This window comes from Harpia harpyja, chromosome 2, assembly GCF_026419915.1.
Source record: "Harpia harpyja isolate bHarHar1 chromosome 2, bHarHar1 primary haplotype, whole genome shotgun sequence".
In the NCBI taxonomy this organism is placed as follows: Eukaryota; Metazoa; Chordata; class Aves; order Accipitriformes; family Accipitridae; genus Harpia; species Harpia harpyja.
This window is the reverse complement of record NC_068941.1, coordinates 63,353,486-63,366,116: the sequence shown is the minus strand read 5'-3', so window position 1 is coordinate 63,366,116 and position 12,631 is coordinate 63,353,486. Positions and strand designations below refer to the sequence as shown.

Here is a 12,631-nt window from a genome sequence, read left to right as displayed (position 1 = left end):
TCCAAACTTGAAACGCATTTTGCTTTTTTGCTGTTTTTTTAAAATTTTCCTACATTCGTGCTAATCTCCTAGAGATTTGATTCTCTCAAGCAGTGAGTTGTGCAGCTTTCAGTGAGATGTGTGTACCAACTCTAAATAAATGTCAACTATAGCCTGATTGAATCACTGATAATTTGGGGTGTATTAAAATCAGTTGGCTTATTAAATAGGGTAAAGTAGTACAACACAGAAAACATAGCAAGTTTTTGTTCTATTTAAATAACATTTTTCTTCACATTTCATAGCAAAGCCCTCCTTCTGATGCCATTTGTATTGACATGAAACTATTGGGAATTTTTAATGTGAGCAATTTCTTCTGTTTTTTCTAATTGTAGCTGCAGTTTTGATGGGACTGCAGATCATTTCTTGCTACGTGTAGCTAGTTGTGATAGCTACTTAGCATTATTTAGCAGCTATATTCTGGTCTGAGACCCTTTTCCAAGATCTTTTCCTGAAATAAATCTTAGTTTTGGAAACAATGGATGGGATGTAATTCATTGTTCCACTAAAACATTAGAAAATGTCTCTTAAAAAATTTCCTGAGGCACTTTAGTCTTTGATCCAACACTTTAACTTGTCCTTATAATAAGTGGAGAGGAAGTGAAAACAAAGGTGGTATGTAGAATAACGCAGAGGCATGTGAGCAGAAGGCTTAAGGTTGTAGGGGAGGAGATGAAACCAGGAAAATTATTCTAAAAGGAATAATGAGAATGAAGCAACAAGACAGTGATGTGTCTGTGCTGTCAGTGTACATGGTGGGATAAAGAATGATGGGCTTAGGAGTAACAGAGACGAGATGGAAGCAAGGACAGTTTTCTGGTTGCGATGAGTCTTTCTGCTGCTTCTGTCTGTCTGTCTTTTTTCTTTTTTTTTTTTTTTTTTTTTCAAAATGGCTTTTTTATCGTGATGCAGTCCAGATCTATCTCTGTTGGTGGCTTATTATGTTGTTGCACCAAAACCACAAAGCAAGATATTGTAAACTTGCTTATCTGTGTACAATTTCAGCAAACCATCTTTTCAAAACTCATTAAGTATCCCAAAGTTCCTCTCCTCGTTTCAGCCCTGGATGACATGCAATGAAAAAAGCATGGATGACACATAATGACAAGGGATCCCTTTTGGACTCAGGTTCATCTCACTAGACAAACAGCAGTTCTGGCAGGCTGACAGACGGGTGAGAAGGGAGGAGCGTGAAACACATAGAAGTGTGCGCCTGCACTGCTATTAAAACCATTATGAAAAAGGGTCCCAGTTAGTCCTGGGGCCCTGATCTCTCACCCAGCTGTCATCAAACAGCTGATTTACTAGAAAGGTCTACACAGGACTGAAGCTTAAGGAGAGAGTTGAAGTATTTTTGTATTGCAGATGGAGATCTGATTTCAGCTTTACTCTAACTAGTTGTGATACTGCCAGGCATGTAGCTGCAGCAGCATAGACTAAAATTAGTTAGCAAGTGCCTGGTGCCTGGTCTGTGCTACTGCAGTTATGCTGCTACTATTGACTTCACCAGCTTGTTTGGGTGTGAGAGCAGCATCCCTGCCTTCTGACTTGCAGTAAGCAAACCCATTTGCAAACAAATTGAAAAATTTCCAGGCTGAGAGTCTAACTCGGGTAATTTGCTTGAATATCTGCTTTGATTGCTGTGGCGTTGACTAGGTCTAGGTAATCCACAGGCATGTTTCCCTGCCATCCAGGCCTCTGTTAAGAGGCTTGCACCTCCTTTGATCTAGCACAGCGACTGGCAGGGAAATGGGTCTGAGCTGCTGTGCATTCAAGCATTTTAAGTCTTCTGCGTGCTTGTCTGTGAGGCAAGTGCGCAGGCTGATTCAGCAACATGGCTGAAGGGTCAACTGTGTTTATGTGAAACGACCCAGTGCTCCTTCTTCCCATCCCATACCTCTCCATAAACCTGTGTAAACATTTGGCTACATTTTAGCATCAGTTGCTGTTCTGTTTTCTTAAAGTCATGTTTGTCTCCTAGGTCCGTCAGCGGAAAGAAGCTTTGTTCTACCTGTGGGCTTCCTCTTGGAAAAGGAGCTGCCATGATTATTGAAACGCTTGGTCTTTATTTCCATATTCAGTGCTTCAGGGTATGTCTCTTGCTTTATTAAGAAAAATCTCAAGTCATGCCCAGTGCAAGGAGAGAGTATACTGAGGGCTATAGATGTGAAATTGAAAGAGAGAGGAAGGTATTTGCATGTTTGTTATGTATGTTTGTTTGTGTGTGTGTTTGTTTGTAGAGAAGTGCAAGTAATGTGTTATTTTGCTGTCAGACATGTTAATTGGACTAAACCCTGTGATTTAGCAAGCAAACTTAGCTTCCTCACAGAAGGAAGCACTATATAATTTCCCTGTTGTACTCATTGTTTTTTAAATATAACATTAGTTACCTTGTGATTTTTTTTTCTTTTTTTCTTTTTTTTTTTTTCTTTTTCCCAAAAGCCCGGTCAGTCCCAAAGCCATCTTTGATCCGACCCATGGTTGGAAAGCTTTGACTATGGAATGGATGATGTATTCTGGCTTTCACCAGAGCTCTCAACAGAAATACTTCTTGAATTCTTGAGTGTTTCAGACTGGAAATGACTCAAGATAGTGTTTTCTAGAGAACTCAGGAAGTGTCCATTTCCATTTCTGGCCCAATGGGTATTAGGCATTCATGAAGCCTTTTTTGGTTTTAGACATTTAGCCAAACTTAAGCCTCTGGCCCCTCTAAGTGTTGTCCATCACAAATGGGCTGGCTCCAGAATGCAACTTTAAAATCACGTGTCCCTTAAAATCACTAGACTTCACTTCTGTGTAAGTGGATACTGCTGCAATCCAGTCCTAAATACTGTTGGCTCTAAAAAAAGCCTTTCACTGATTTGCAGTGCTCCCCAGGATTATGGGCTGGGTTCTGGGGGAGTATTTTTTCTCACTGTTCCAAGAACTATTGAAACAAAAGTCAAAATTTGGGAAGAGTTGTGACAGATAGTAGGGCATGGTCTGTCTTACTTTTTCTGTTCCTCAATTGACAGTGTGGCATTTGCAAGGGACAGCTGGGAGACGCAGCAAGTGGGACAGATGTCAGGATTAGAAATGGTCTTCTTAACTGCAACGATTGTTATATCCGGTCCAGAAGTAAGTACCAAATCCTGTCCGAAGGACGGTGAACTCTAACAATACTGTTGCCATGGTTTTAATTGATGGGTTTCTCTCCTGGCTTTGCCACTCAGGCTTAGCTTCGCCATGGGAAGGGGAACCTTTCCATGCCACTTTTTTGAGGATGATTAAAGATTTCCAAGCCCATTAAATCTTGCCTAGAGGATCTCTGCTCAGCAGTATTAGACTTAAAGGCTGTTTCTGTGCATAAATATAAACTCCTACACTGTGCGCACATATTGTGTGTCCTGGAGGCTTGGATCTGTCACATCGCATGAGACAATGTGGCTACTTAGAATCATAGAATCATTTCGGTTGGAAAAGACCTTCAAGATCATCTAGTCCAACCATTAACCATGCCCCCTAAACCATGCCCTGGACTTCTACTAGATCTAGGACCCTGGGCCTTGTTTGGAGAAAGTCCCATTTTTTATGTCTCCAGACCTCCCTTTGTAGACAAAATGGTCATGTAAAATATTAGGAACATTCTGTAACTCTTAATGAATCCTTGTGGTGGTATCCCCAGACATGTGCTAAAGTGTTGCTAGCTGCAAGTTTTGAAAAACGAGCCAGACAATTGCATGTCAGAAAAAAACTTGATGCGTTTTTCTGCCCTAGAGCAGGTCACTTGAATGTCCTTCCTAGTCCTGGATTTCTGTGACTGATACCAAATTGCTAGAGCATTTCAGCTTCACTCCGATGACACCAGTGATATGAGATGGGCAGTGCTCATGCTGGCTTCTACTTTGTGGAAAACAGTAGGATGCAGGAAAAAAACACGGGAGTAGTCGTTGCCTTCCTGTTAAGTGTTACTGTTTAGTATATTCACTGCCTACAGTCCTAACTGATAGTGGAGATAGAAAGCTCTTTTCACTTACTATTTCCCTTCTCTCTCAAAGGCAGCGAGAGAGATTTTTTTTTTTTTTTTTAATGTTTCAGGGGAGAGATATTTCCCCATCAGCAGAGCTAGAGGGTGCTATTGTATAACCATTTGTTTGGTGATTTTTTTTTTTAAATTCTGCTAAGAAATGTTAGCAACTTTTTATTATTATTTCCTTAGCCTGACACATTTAGAAATAGCTTTTTCCCTTTAGGCTTGATACTATAAACCTTCCTCATGTGGATGAGGTCCTGACCCTTAAAATCCACATTTGCACATCCATCTTTACACAAAAAAGAGAGGAAGGTGATAAAAGTCCTATTTTCCTTTTCTTCTTAATCCTTTTTGTTTAAATAAAAATTGAGGTCCCTTAAGGGTAGATGAAGGCTCAAATAAATTATTTATAAGCTTATATGCTGTAGAAATCACCCCCTCCATCATCATTTCTACAGCAGCGGTGCTAGAAAATGGAGTACAGAGCTTTGTACAGTGTTTCATGCAGTAAGGTTTTACATTTGTACATACCTAGCACAACGGTAACCAGGTCCATGACAGAGGGAATAGGTTTTGAGGAAATGCATGGTTCCTGAAGAATAATAACGGCAAGGGTTTGTCTTTTTTCCTACAAATTGCCTCTTCCTGCTGTGTTAACTCCTCATGCAAAATCTCAAAATATGAGTTAGTGGAATATAAGTTACACTGGCTCTTGTTGACAGTTTCAAAGGGACTGATTTTGATAGAACTGCAGATATGGCTAGTTGCTCATTTTTAACTAGAATTTGACAGAATCTACAACCGAAATGAAGAACAAACTGGTGCAATGTTAGTGTTTTGCCTTTCAGTTCTGGGCAATCTGATGCTAAATATAAAATCAGTTGCTTGATTGTACAGCTCATGCCTTCCTGCCTCCATGGCTACATCTGAAAACCTGTGCAGTAGTGAGCACAACTGACGGTCTCTGACCAACCCAGAATTAGTCAGTGTTGCTTTGAGATGCTTATGGACATCTTGATGAAATATTTTGGCTGCCAGAAGCTTATTTGAAACTGTGGATGATTCAGCTTCAAAATAAATTATCAAAAACCTTAAGAGAGAAAAGCATTAAAGATTACATAGTGGCTCAGGATCCAAAATATTTCTGTTTTTCAAATAAAAGTGGATGGGGTTTTATTGGTAGGTTATTTCTCTACAGCAAAACCTCACAAGGAAGGGAACTTGGTATTCAGTGTCAAACACGGGGAATAGTTAAAGGTTTGTGAGTGTCAAAGTCAAAGGCGAGGAAATTCATGAGATTCCCTGTACAGCCAAATAACATGAGGGCTCTGTATTACCACGTAACACAAACCAGGCACAGCTAAAGATGACTCATCAGTCCTTTGCTATACTATTTTGCCACTGCAGATCCTGAAGGTAAATATACCCACAAGTGCTTTGGGAGCAGAATGAAATAGAAGTGCATGCAGAATGCATTTGTCTGTGGCATGGAAAATATATTTCCACTGGAGTTACGCTGAATCCTTCTTTGCAGTTAGTGCCCCAACTTTGCAAGAGGAAGAAGAAGCAGGGCACAAATGATACATATTTCCAGATGTGGTTTTTCTGAATTGTAGAGATCATATGAGGAAAAGCCTATGTATGTTTGTTAAAATTTGTCAACTAATGACTTGTTTTGGTTTTGTTTTACCCAGCTGCTGGACAGCCAACTACATTGTGACATGACTTTCAGTCCTAATAACTTTCAAGAAGGAACTCTCTTCTCATATATATCAGCTGCCTCCAGACAATCACTTGTAAGAGCTTGAATCCATGGACATCATGGCTCTCATCTCATTTTGAAAAACTCATAAAAACACTGCATCTGCTCTTTTAAAATGCAGTATGTTGGTTTTTCCCTTTCTTAAGAAATTTGCAAAATATGTATGACCATGTTTGGGAAGGCAAAGCCTAAGTACTATAAAAAAAAAAAAATCCCACCTTTCAGGTATGCTTATGATTTCCAGTCTGTTACCTTGTTCTTTTGAAAGTAATAAGAAAATAAACATGCAATAAAGCTGTTTTGTTTTAATATTTCTAGGAATTAAAAAGTTTAAGTTTACAGAACCTTTATAGAATATGCCAACTTGAGCTGAGAAGTAATTTTAAGGTAGTATCTAATCAGTGCATTTGAAAAACTAAACATCACAGCACGACTTCTCTGTTATGACTGAAGCTATAACTTTTTTTATACAGAGACTAGTTTGATAATACATCCTGTAATTCTGAAGCATTTTCTGTTTATATTACCTTCAGTGGAGGGTAGGAGTTATACAAATAAATTATTGCACCTTTAGTGATAGGATTTTTTTGTTTGTGTACCTCAAGTAATGTTCATGACTATAGCTTAATATTCTCTCAAATAAAGATTTCTTCATTAAACCTAAAGACTGTATACCGTTAACGACGGCAAGATTCCCATTAGGAGCAATCCTTTTTACTAAGTCAGCAGCCCGCGTTGTTATTAAACTCGATGAAAGGTGATGTGGGGGAGAGGCGGCTGAGTGGGTGGACACAGCTGAATTGTGAGTCTCCAAGCTGCGGTTTGATGCTGTGGTGAAGCTTTTCTCTTTGGCGTGTAACTTGCCCATTGACGGTCTGAGTTGGTTTCAGAGCTGCTTGTTCACTTGCAAACATTACGGTTGGTTGAAATCTGTTGTGGAGAAACGTGTGGTTTGAGTGCCCTCCAGAGCAGGGAATTAAACAGCCTTGAGCCTGTGTTCCTTCATATGCTACCCCAATAAAGTCAGCCAAACCCGGGAGTGCGGAAGGCGGGCAGGGAGGAGGCTGGCAGCACTAGGCAAAAAAACTTTAACTTGCCTGTGTTTGGGCCAGTTTTCCTTCATGCTTTTTGATTAAGCATGTGCTCCTTACTAAAGTCATCCAGCAGCTCATTGAAACAGCGGTCAGAGCTGTGTCACTTTACCTGCAATACACAGACAAGGTTAGGGAGTGTGTTACAATTGTAAAATATCCTAGCACTTTTTGGTAAACAGTTATTGGAAATATCCTGTTTTAGCAGCTCACAATGCAACTTAAAATGGAGGGGAAAAAAATGTACTTATTCTGCCTTAAAACCGTGATAAAAATGAATTAATAGAGATTTATTTTATGTATATGCACATCCATTGTCTTTTGATGTGTTGGTAAATGGAAATGAAGTGGTTATTAGGGAAGCAATAATTTTGAGTTGTTCTCTAGCTAGCAACTATTTATTTAAATGCTAGACAGTTGCTTGCATGCGAGTTGCATACCCATGCAAAACTGCATGTCATTGAAAACCCATGTACGATATTGTCATTGGAGGACATTGTGACTATCTGCTGGAAAGTTACATGTTACTTCCTTAATATTGTGCCTTAGAAAATGCAAAGCTGTTGCACACAGTCAGCGATGACTTCTGGATGCAATAAATCCAAAAAGCTGAAGTCCTCCGTAGACTTCACCCTACTTTAAATATTCACGGGGAATATTTAAAAAAATAATAACAATAAAAAATCAGACAAATGTTTTGGAAATAAAAGTGATGTCCAATATTCTGATTAACAATCTGCATGATTTACTGTTAAAGGGTTTTGATAACCAGGATGCTTACTCTTTGCATGTGGTCATCATAACATTTTCCACAACTAATGCCTAACATGGAAATTCAAGAGGCAGATTTTATAACTGACTTTGTACATCTGTATAATTCCATGCACTGCATCAAGGATATGTGAATATATGATGTCTGGGCCTAATTTTTAAATGACACCATGCATGCTTGTGCGTCTATTTGGTATGAGTCACTACCACTGCTTCACTCATGCGATAGAGTTTAGATGTGCAAATCGGTCCCCAAGTGTATAAAAGGGTTGGTTGTCACAGATGTTAGATCTGCTTCTTATTCACATAGGAGTAAGTGCCCAAAGGGCTTAGGAGCATGGTTGGGACTAAAATGCATGGGCGTGGGGTGGGGGTATGCATCGCACTGCAGACACACCACTGGGTCTCTGAAGCTGCTTAGAAGTTGATCCCAGTGTCTGTCAATTAGTTGCATATATGCATGTTTTAGCAAAGTTGATTGTATGTAAAGCAAATTGAAGCAGCATTCTCAGACAATGATTTTTTCCCCCTAATGAACATCTATTCACCAGCACAGAATAATTTTCAACGGTTTTCTAAACTGTACTTGCCAACTGCTTATGTCTGATTTTATATTTCCTTTGGAGTGTTACATGGCAAATTCATTCAGGCTAAGATTTTTTTTTTCTTCCTTTTTTTTTTTTCAGTTTAGAGACAAATATGATACATTTCTTATCAGGAACTTTGAACACAGGAAAAAATAACGCTTTACTACATTTGAACTACAATGTAAATGTATTTGTTGCAAAAAAAAAAAAAGATTCGTTATTGCTGAGAAAGTACAATGTATGTAATGGGTTTTAGATGTTTCAGAATTTATTTAGCCTCTTACTACTTCAGAGAACCTGAACAGGTGTCATAACCCATCTGTATTTCACAACCCCATTTTCCATGGTGTATTTTTTCCTTACTCTTGCTATGTAGTGTTATTGATGCAGTACATCTGTAGTTCTCAGTGAATGTCCTAAAGGTTGGTGAACCAGAAGGGGACCATCCTTACCTGCATGTCCATTCAAGGACAAGGATTGCTGTCCTAGCTGGGGCTGATGTTGAATACCAGTTATGCTAATCTTTCCTTTATTTTATTTATTCTAAATTGCCTCTGGAAATTAGGAAAACTTGTCTAAAATGCAACAGCTTTTATAGTAAATGTATGTTTATAAATAAAATGTTGATTACCTTTGGTGGTGTTGATTTTACTTATTATAACTAACTTCTCCTATTGCATGCAATGTATCTGTGAAACTGGACTGCAGAGTGTGTACATCCCGTTGGTAAAAGCTTCTCCTTGATAGGGTTGGCTGAACCAAGGTGTCTTCCAGAAAACTTAGTGTTTGAGATGAGACAGTACAAAAGACATACTTGAGATGGGACAGTACCCTGTGGGTTGCTACTGTAAGCTGTAGCCAAGTATTTACAAGAGCATGTGTGCCTATCATGGTAAAAGATGAGCAGAGGTGGCTTTCTGTGAGTCAAACCCAAAGTCCTCAGAGGATCTTTCATTGATGTCGGTGGACTGTGGTTCAGACTGGGACTCAATAAAGCACTTTATGTATCGCAAAGCTAAATACGTGCTGGGTTAATTCTATTTCTACGTAGCAAAGATCCTTCAGTTTGTGCTTAGTTATGCGTGTGCTGAGGCTTCTCACTAATTCTTGAATCTCAATAAGCATGTGGCTTCACCAGTAACCAGCAGAAAGTTCACACAAAATTTTAAACTAATAACTGCCCCTTTTTTTTTCTTTTTAATTGTGTCTTCAATGGATGACAGGTTTGGTTTTGTGCCAGAAGCACATCTTGGCTGTTAGATGAGTCATGGGGAAGTACTGACAATTTAATTTTTTTAAAGCAGATTTTTATCCTGGTGCCTTAATGGAAATGGTAGTGGTCTTACATTATTTCTGCGCGTATGTGTCTGGACGGAGGGCCAGCGTTGCTCTGCCATGGAAGAGGTACACTGGGGTTCCTGGCAGCGCGCACCGGTGCCGTGTCTGCGGGAACAGCTCGCTGCCGCTGGAGGTTGCTCCGAGGCTGGATTTGGAGGCAGGCAGGCAGCTATTTCTGCTTCAGCAGCTCTGCACCAGGGTTGCCGGGCACCCAGGCAAGCACAGGTTTGGTGACTCTGACCCTTATGAGCCAAGTAAAGTGGTGGAAATTCTGGTATGATTGGGGTTTTTTAACTATTATTTTCTGGTGAAGTGACCTGGCAGCTCTGACCTGCCCAGGATTGTTTATGATCCTAAAATGGCACCGATGGGGGTGTGCTCCACTGGCAGGGATTTAACACCAAAATAATTCCACAGACTTTATAAAAGGGGAGTTGTGTCACCTGCTTACCTCACCAGCACGTTCATCTGCAGGTAGCAAAGGCTGCCAGGAGGGCCCCGAGGAAGACCACCCTGCTAACAGGGCCTCGGCATGCCCCGGCAGAGGACGACGGCTTGCCGAGCAGCGGGATGAAGCTGGGGGCGTATGGAAGAAATAGGAGGTGGTGTGGGAGAGGAGTGGGCTGTTACAGCTGAGGCTCAGACATGGGGGCAGAGGATCCCCCGTGCAAAGGGGGATGTGTGCCAGGTCCCCCAGGAGACTCCTGTGCCTCCTCCGCACCCCGTCCGGGTGCGACGCCTCCGTCCCTCCCCTTCCCCCTGTCGCAGCCAGGCGGGACGAGGGCTCCGTTTCCTCCTCTGCACCCTTGCTCTGGGATCCAGCCGACCTCCTTTGTTTTGCTCTTTGATTTCTCTTTTTAGCAAGTGTTTTGGTGCAGAGATCATCAGCGAACGCAGCTAGGCACTGGTAGCTATTGGAGGCTCTAGGCACAGGTAATAGACAGCAGTAGCTTGCTCATCTCATGAGTATTGATCCTTGTCCAGACAACTCTTCTGGGGGGTAGTTAAAAGCAGGCAGCTACCACTTTGTTTAGAAAATTAACGACAGGTACAGTTCTTGCTGCCCAGTTTAGCAAAGATTTGGTCTCGGGTGGATCCTCTTCCTGATAATGGGAAGCTCATTAAGTACTTACTCAATAAACTTTGTGGAGAGGAGGCTCACCCTGCTTTTCTCCCCCCCTTGTCTCTGCTCTCCTGAGAAAAGGTTGGGTAACTGGGGAACAAGACAAAATGCTCATTTTCAGAGACACATCTGCAGTGAGAATCAGAAGGGGTTGTGGACACTGGAAGTGAGCAGATGACCGCTGCTTGGCTGGAAAAAAAAGAAAAGATGCCAGAAAAATACATCTCTTGTAAAGGCAAACAGCACTCCTATATACCTTTAAAAGCCTCCGGTAGGAATGTAATTTCATCTGAATTTCCTGATAAGGGGAAATGACTAAACTGGAAGCCGCTCAAGTTTTGAAAGCAGTAAGAGCCCAAAACAGAGATAGAAAGTACAGGGTGGGCTGTGACTCTTCTCACGGTATGGTGTGGGATTGGTATTTGGGGCCAGGGGGAGGGTGTCTGTTTTCTTATTCATCTTTGTTATAAAATGTAGCGTGAGTTAAATGTGCAAGAGGGATGCTTACCCCTCTGCAAGGCTATAGCTGCTGCTCTGTAGACCTTACTGAATACCCCATGCTCTGCAAGAGTAGCTATCAGAGCTCTCCTCCCCAAAGCATGTGGGTTTTTAAGCCATTTAGGGAAAAAAAAAATCCATTAGTTAAGATAATCTTATGAGTCACTGTTAACTCATCCGTAGTGTCCATCTGCTTCACTGCATGTGATGCACTGCAAATTCTCTTAGCTAATGTCACATTCATAGTTCACAGATGCATTTTTTCGAAGCACGTAACCTGCTGCTTAAAACATACCAAAGCCAGTCGCATGGGTCTAGAAACTAAACCAAAACTAACAGAAATACAAATCTTTTCTTGAAATAACAGAATTTATCAAACAGAAAGAAGAAAACAAGATTTTAAAAATTCCTTTTGTCTATCACCTCTGATTGTAGACAACAAAGTACACCAATGACAAGCACAGCAACAGAGACATGCCATCTACAGCTCTGGAAATACCCAGTAGCTTCCCATGTTGTGTGAAGGCGGGGTGTTAGGGGATAGAAAATGTCTCAGAAGGTTAGGTCAAACCTTTTCTTCCAAAAAGGTAAGCACCAATATCGGATAGCAAATGATGCTTACTCCGTGACACATGATGTAGCTCTTCAAAGCGATCTTTTGCCTAGTCTCTGGTTTGCAGGAGCTCACTAAAACATACTTCCCATACAATACACCTGGCACCTGACACATTTCTTGTGGAAGGGCGAAGAGGATCTCTGGCAATATTGCACCTCAGGTGTGTGACACCCTGTGGGAAACCCTGTTGCTCACCACAGTATACTCAGACTTTGAGACTCTCCTAGAGAATTTTGCATGATCCTAAATAGAGTTACCTACTTCTGATGTTTGTATACCCCCTGCAAGAACTGGTTCAGTCTTCCAGCATTTTAAAGAGCTTGCAAAAAAAATCATAAAAATAACCAAACTATGTTTTCAGGGCATTCACAAATACGCATTGCTGGATAACAGGATGATCGTTAAGTCTGTATTCCCAGAAACAAAATTACCAATGCAACAGATGTTAGCCAGTCATGCTATTCCTGTATAGGTTCAACAGCATAAACTATGAAGATCGATGTTTTCTGCAAATGAGAAAATTTCCTGTATTCAATCCTAGCTGAGAGAGTACTAAAATACATCTTGGGAGAGGACTTTCACAACAGAATAAAATCACGTGCCTGTACCTGGCACCTGAGGATGGGATATCATGCCTTGGCACAGCATGACACATACAATTGCTGTGTCTCGAAGCATCCTCAATCACTTAAAAGACCTACATTGATGTGAATATGAACCTTTATGGAATATATACTTGGAAGGACCCCTCTCAGGTGCTAATGGGGATAAAAAGGTTACAAACATATCAGGAA

At 40.9% G+C, this 12,631-nt stretch overlaps 1 protein-coding gene across 9 annotated transcripts in view; it reads left to right on the top strand.

Moving 5' to 3' along the window:
• LIMCH1 (LIM and calponin homology domains 1) overlaps positions 1–8,894 on the top strand; it is a 181,726-nt gene extending 172,832 nt beyond the window's left edge. For all 9 annotated transcript variants that reach the window (XM_052780170.1, XM_052780171.1, XM_052780172.1 and 6 more), the window contains 3 exons: positions 2,021–2,129; positions 3,054–3,156; positions 5,746–8,894. In XM_052780170.1, coding sequence (XP_052636130.1) covers positions 2,021–2,129; positions 3,054–3,156; positions 5,746–5,771 — 238 coding nt within the window. In that variant the 3' untranslated portion in view covers positions 5,772–8,894. The remainder of the gene's footprint in view (positions 1–2,020; positions 2,130–3,053; positions 3,157–5,745) is intronic.
• The last annotated feature ends 3,737 nt before the right edge of the window (positions 8,895–12,631 follow it).